The sequence below is a fragment of the Salvelinus sp. IW2-2015 genome, linkage group LG10 (assembly GCF_002910315.2).
Source record: "Salvelinus sp. IW2-2015 linkage group LG10, ASM291031v2, whole genome shotgun sequence".
NCBI classification, from domain to species: Eukaryota; Metazoa; Chordata; class Actinopteri; order Salmoniformes; family Salmonidae; genus Salvelinus; species Salvelinus sp. IW2-2015.
The window spans coordinates 14,469,629-14,473,466 of NC_036850.1; the positions used below are offsets into that span (position 1 = coordinate 14,469,629).

The window sequence follows — 3,838 nt, forward strand, 5'->3', positions numbered from 1 at the left end:
CGGGTTGACCTGCAGCGTTTTGGGACAGTGATTATGTGAGGGCAAGGTGAGTTATGTCTGTACACATTAAACCATCTAGTTCCCCATAATGCTAATGTTGCTGGAGCATTCCATTGAACTGTTCTGTTACAGATTGTCAGAGACAACCGGTACAAACCGCTTTGGCCTGGTTGTAAGAGACTTGTATCAGCAGCAGCATTACATGACTGTATTAACCCGTGGTGGTGCTCCGAGGGCTGTGTGTGTATGCTTACGCTTATGTATGTGTGTGTGTGTGTGTGTGTGTGTGATACACCCGCCTCTCGAGGGGCAGCGGAGTGGAGAGCTGACATTCCCAGCCTCTCCAGCATATAAATGCAGCAGCTCTCCAGGGTGAAGCTACCAGCTCTGTGGACACGCTGTGGAGCTCCACTACATCTGACTACCCAGCACTCCACAAGGTCACAACCGCTCTCTCCAGCTCAGACCCAAGGCCCAGGCCCAGCCCCTCTTACCTGTCAACTACCATCTGTTCAACATGGCGACCCAGTGGGGACTCTGCGGTGCAGGGAAGATCAGCCACGATTTCAGTGTGGCCATGAAAACCCTCCCTCCTGGAGACCACCAGGTACCCCACTCCACCCAAACAAACAAACACATTCTATCGTGATTCACATGCTGGATGTCTCTCTTCCTCCTGCCTCTCTCTCTGTGTCGGCACTGACAGCTTGCCTAGAAGTGATGAATGTCTGTGTGTTTTCCCTCTCGTTCCAGATAGTGGCGGTGGCTGCGAGGAGTCTGGAGCGTGCCCGGGAGTTTGCCAAGAAGCACAGCATCCCCAAGGCCTATGGGAGCTATGAAGAGCTGGCCAGCGATGCAGAGATTGGTGGGTTAACAGCTTGGGAGGGCCTGGCTGTGCAGCCACAGATAATGGCTTAATGACGTAACTGTTTGAAAATCAGCCTCAAGCCCTGCAGACATGGTGTACCTGGACGTGCTGCACACGGAGCACTGGCGCCTGGGCCTGCTGGTACTCCAGGCAGGGAAGAACATGCTGTGTGAGAAGCCCTTCGCCATGAACTCCAGGGAGGTGGGGGACCTCATTGCTGCCTCCATGAAGTTCAACGTTTTTCTCATGGAGGTGTGGGAACAGCTCAATGAGAGTTGGGGTTTCCATAAACGTGTCTCAGTCTGTTAACATGATTTATTGCTTGATTCTCACCATTTGTACTGTTGTCACATTACTGTAGCAAATATCAGACCTGGGTTCAAATACTATTTCAAATATCTAAATTACTTTCACATACTGTACATTCAAAATAAGGTATATTTTATTTGAAAAGACAAGTAGTTAAATATTTTTATGTATTTGGAAATACTATTATTTCAAATATTATTTCAAAAAGGTATTTGAAAATACTCTCAAATACTATTTGGTTTTTACAAATAACCATTCAAATACTCAAATAAAAGTGCTTGTTTTGGGCTGTGTATTTGAAAATACTCAAATACACAGAAAAAGTATTTTAAATACCAGATCGTCAACTACACATGTATTTGAACCAAGGTCTGGCAAATATATGGACTGATTTTGCTGATCATATGAGGGCTGTTGTAGAAATTACCAAGTTGAGGTATAGAAAGGAACTGTCTGTCCACTCTGAGGTGGTGGGCTCTCTCTGTCCTCCCCCCAGGCCATCTGGTCCCGTTTCCCACTGCACATGGAGGCTCGCAGACTGCTGGCTGAGGACGCCATCGGCGAGGTAAAGCTGGTGAAGGCCTTTTCCGGCTCCCCTCAGCATCACATCCCCCGCTCGGTGGAGAAGGAGCTGGGAGGAGGCGCTCTGTTGGACATTGGGGTCTACATCTTGCAGTTTGTGCTGATGGTGTTCAACGGGGAGAGGCCAGAGTCCATCCATGCCACTGGAGTTCTTCTCAACTCAGATATTAATCTTGGCACCTACATGTAGTACCAAATATCATGTCCGTGCTGGCCAGCTAACAATCTATCACAAGATACTACTCACTGGTCATGTAAGCCAAGTAAACCAGAGATTGTGGGACATGGACAATGAGTTTGGAATTGGGCACAACCCAAGGATCAGATTAACATTGGGGTCAGTATTGACTAGGCCTATGACAATAATTCATTATTTATTGAAGAGTAAAGGGCTAACTTGCTGTTTGACTTGTTGATGTTTGACAGGAGTGGATGAGTCCATGGTGGTGATGTTTCCCAGGAACAGGCTGGCTTTCTGTTTGACTTGTTGATGTTNTCCCAGGAACAGGCTGGCTTTCTGTTTGACTTGTTGATGTTTGACAGGAGTGGATGAGTCCATGGTGGTGATGTTTCCCAGGAACAGGCTGGCTTGCTGTTTCTTCTCCATCACTGTTTCACTGCCTAACGACGCCACCATCAGGGTATGTTGCTACTGAATCAACCTTTAAACTGCCCAGTCTGTTTTATCTTCATTTAGGGGAAATGTAATAAAGTGATGAAAGAGCCAGCAAATGCTAAACAATGTCTGATCTACAGTATGTCCCTGATTGAGACTTCATTGAGATGTGTTATTTATTCATTCATATACTGATACGTATACACATAAAACATAATGGCTGTTTCATGTCCTCTCAGGTTCTAGGTCCCATGCATTGTCCCACCACACTGGAGGTGAATGGGAAGACGACACAGTACCCCCTGCCTGAGCCCTCTTTACCTCTGAACTTCACCAACAGCACTGGGCTGCGCTACGAGGCTGAGGAAGTCAGGCAGTGCCTGTATGGTGGCTCGCAAGGTCTTACCAGAGAAAAACATAATTTCTCTGTTCTAAGATGAGTGTTTGTTTGAACAGATATACAACAACAATCCAATTGCAATGCTATTGGTACAGTGGGGCAAAAAAGTATTTAGTCAGCCACCAATTGTGCAAGTTCTCCCACTTAAAAAGATGAGAGAGGCCTGTCATAGGTACACTTCAACTATGACAGACAAAACGAGAAAAAAAATTCCAGAAAATCACATTGTAGGATTTTTAATGAATTTATTTGCAAATTATGGTGGAAAATAACTAAGTATTTGGTCAATAACAAAAGTTTATCTCAATACTTTGTTATATACCCTTTGTTGGCAATGACAGAGGTCAAACGTTTTCTGTAAGTCTTCACAAGGTTTTCACACACTGTTGCTGGTATTTTGGCCCATTCCTCCATGCAGATCTCCTCTAGAGCAGTGATGTTTTGGGGCGTGTTGCTGGGCAAACGGACTTTCAACTCCCCCATAAGATTTCCTATGGTGGTTGATGATCTGGAGACTGGCTAGGCCACTCTCAGGACCTCTGAAATGCCTTCTGTACGAAGCCACTGCTTCGTTGCCTGGGCGGTGTGTTTGGAATCAATTGTCATGCTGAAAGACCAGCCACGTTTCATCTTCAATGCCCTTGCTGATGGAAGGAGGTTTTCACTCAAAATCTCACGATACATGGCCCCATATCATTCTTTCTTTACACGGATCAGTCGTCCTGGTCCTTTGCAGAAAAACAGCCCCAGAACAATGATGTTTCCACCCCCATGCTCACACGTAGGTTATGGGTTCTTTGGATTCAATCAGCCATTCTTTGTCCTCCAAACACGACGAGTTGAGTTTTTACCAAAAAGTTCTATTTTGGTTTCATCTGACCATATGACATTCTCCCAATCTTCTTCTGGATCATCCAAATGCTCTCTAGAAAACTTCAGACGGGGGCCTGGACGTGTACTGGCTTAAGCAGGTGGACAACGTCTGGCACTGCAGGATTTGAGTCCCTGGCGGCGTCAGTGTGTTACTGAAGGGTAGGCTTTGTTACCTTTGGTCCCAGCTCTC

The 3,838-nt window shown here is 46.1% G+C and overlaps 1 protein-coding gene across 1 annotated transcript in view; it reads left to right on the forward strand.

Annotated features, from left to right (window-relative positions):
- Nucleotides 1–507: 507 nt before the first annotated feature.
- The window catches only part of LOC111969572 (trans-1,2-dihydrobenzene-1,2-diol dehydrogenase-like), a 4,823-nt gene continuing 1,492 nt past the window's right edge, over nt 508–3,838 (forward strand). Inside the window, exons 1-6 of the mRNA XM_070445401.1 lie at nt 508–607; nt 754–865; nt 957–1,120; nt 1,674–1,935; nt 2,303–2,399; nt 2,593–2,762. Coding sequence (XP_070301502.1) covers nt 518–607; nt 754–865; nt 957–1,120; nt 1,674–1,935; nt 2,303–2,399; nt 2,593–2,762 — 895 coding nt within the window. The 5' untranslated portion in view covers nt 508–517. The remainder of the gene's footprint in view (nt 608–753; nt 866–956; nt 1,121–1,673; nt 1,936–2,302; nt 2,400–2,592; nt 2,763–3,838) is intronic.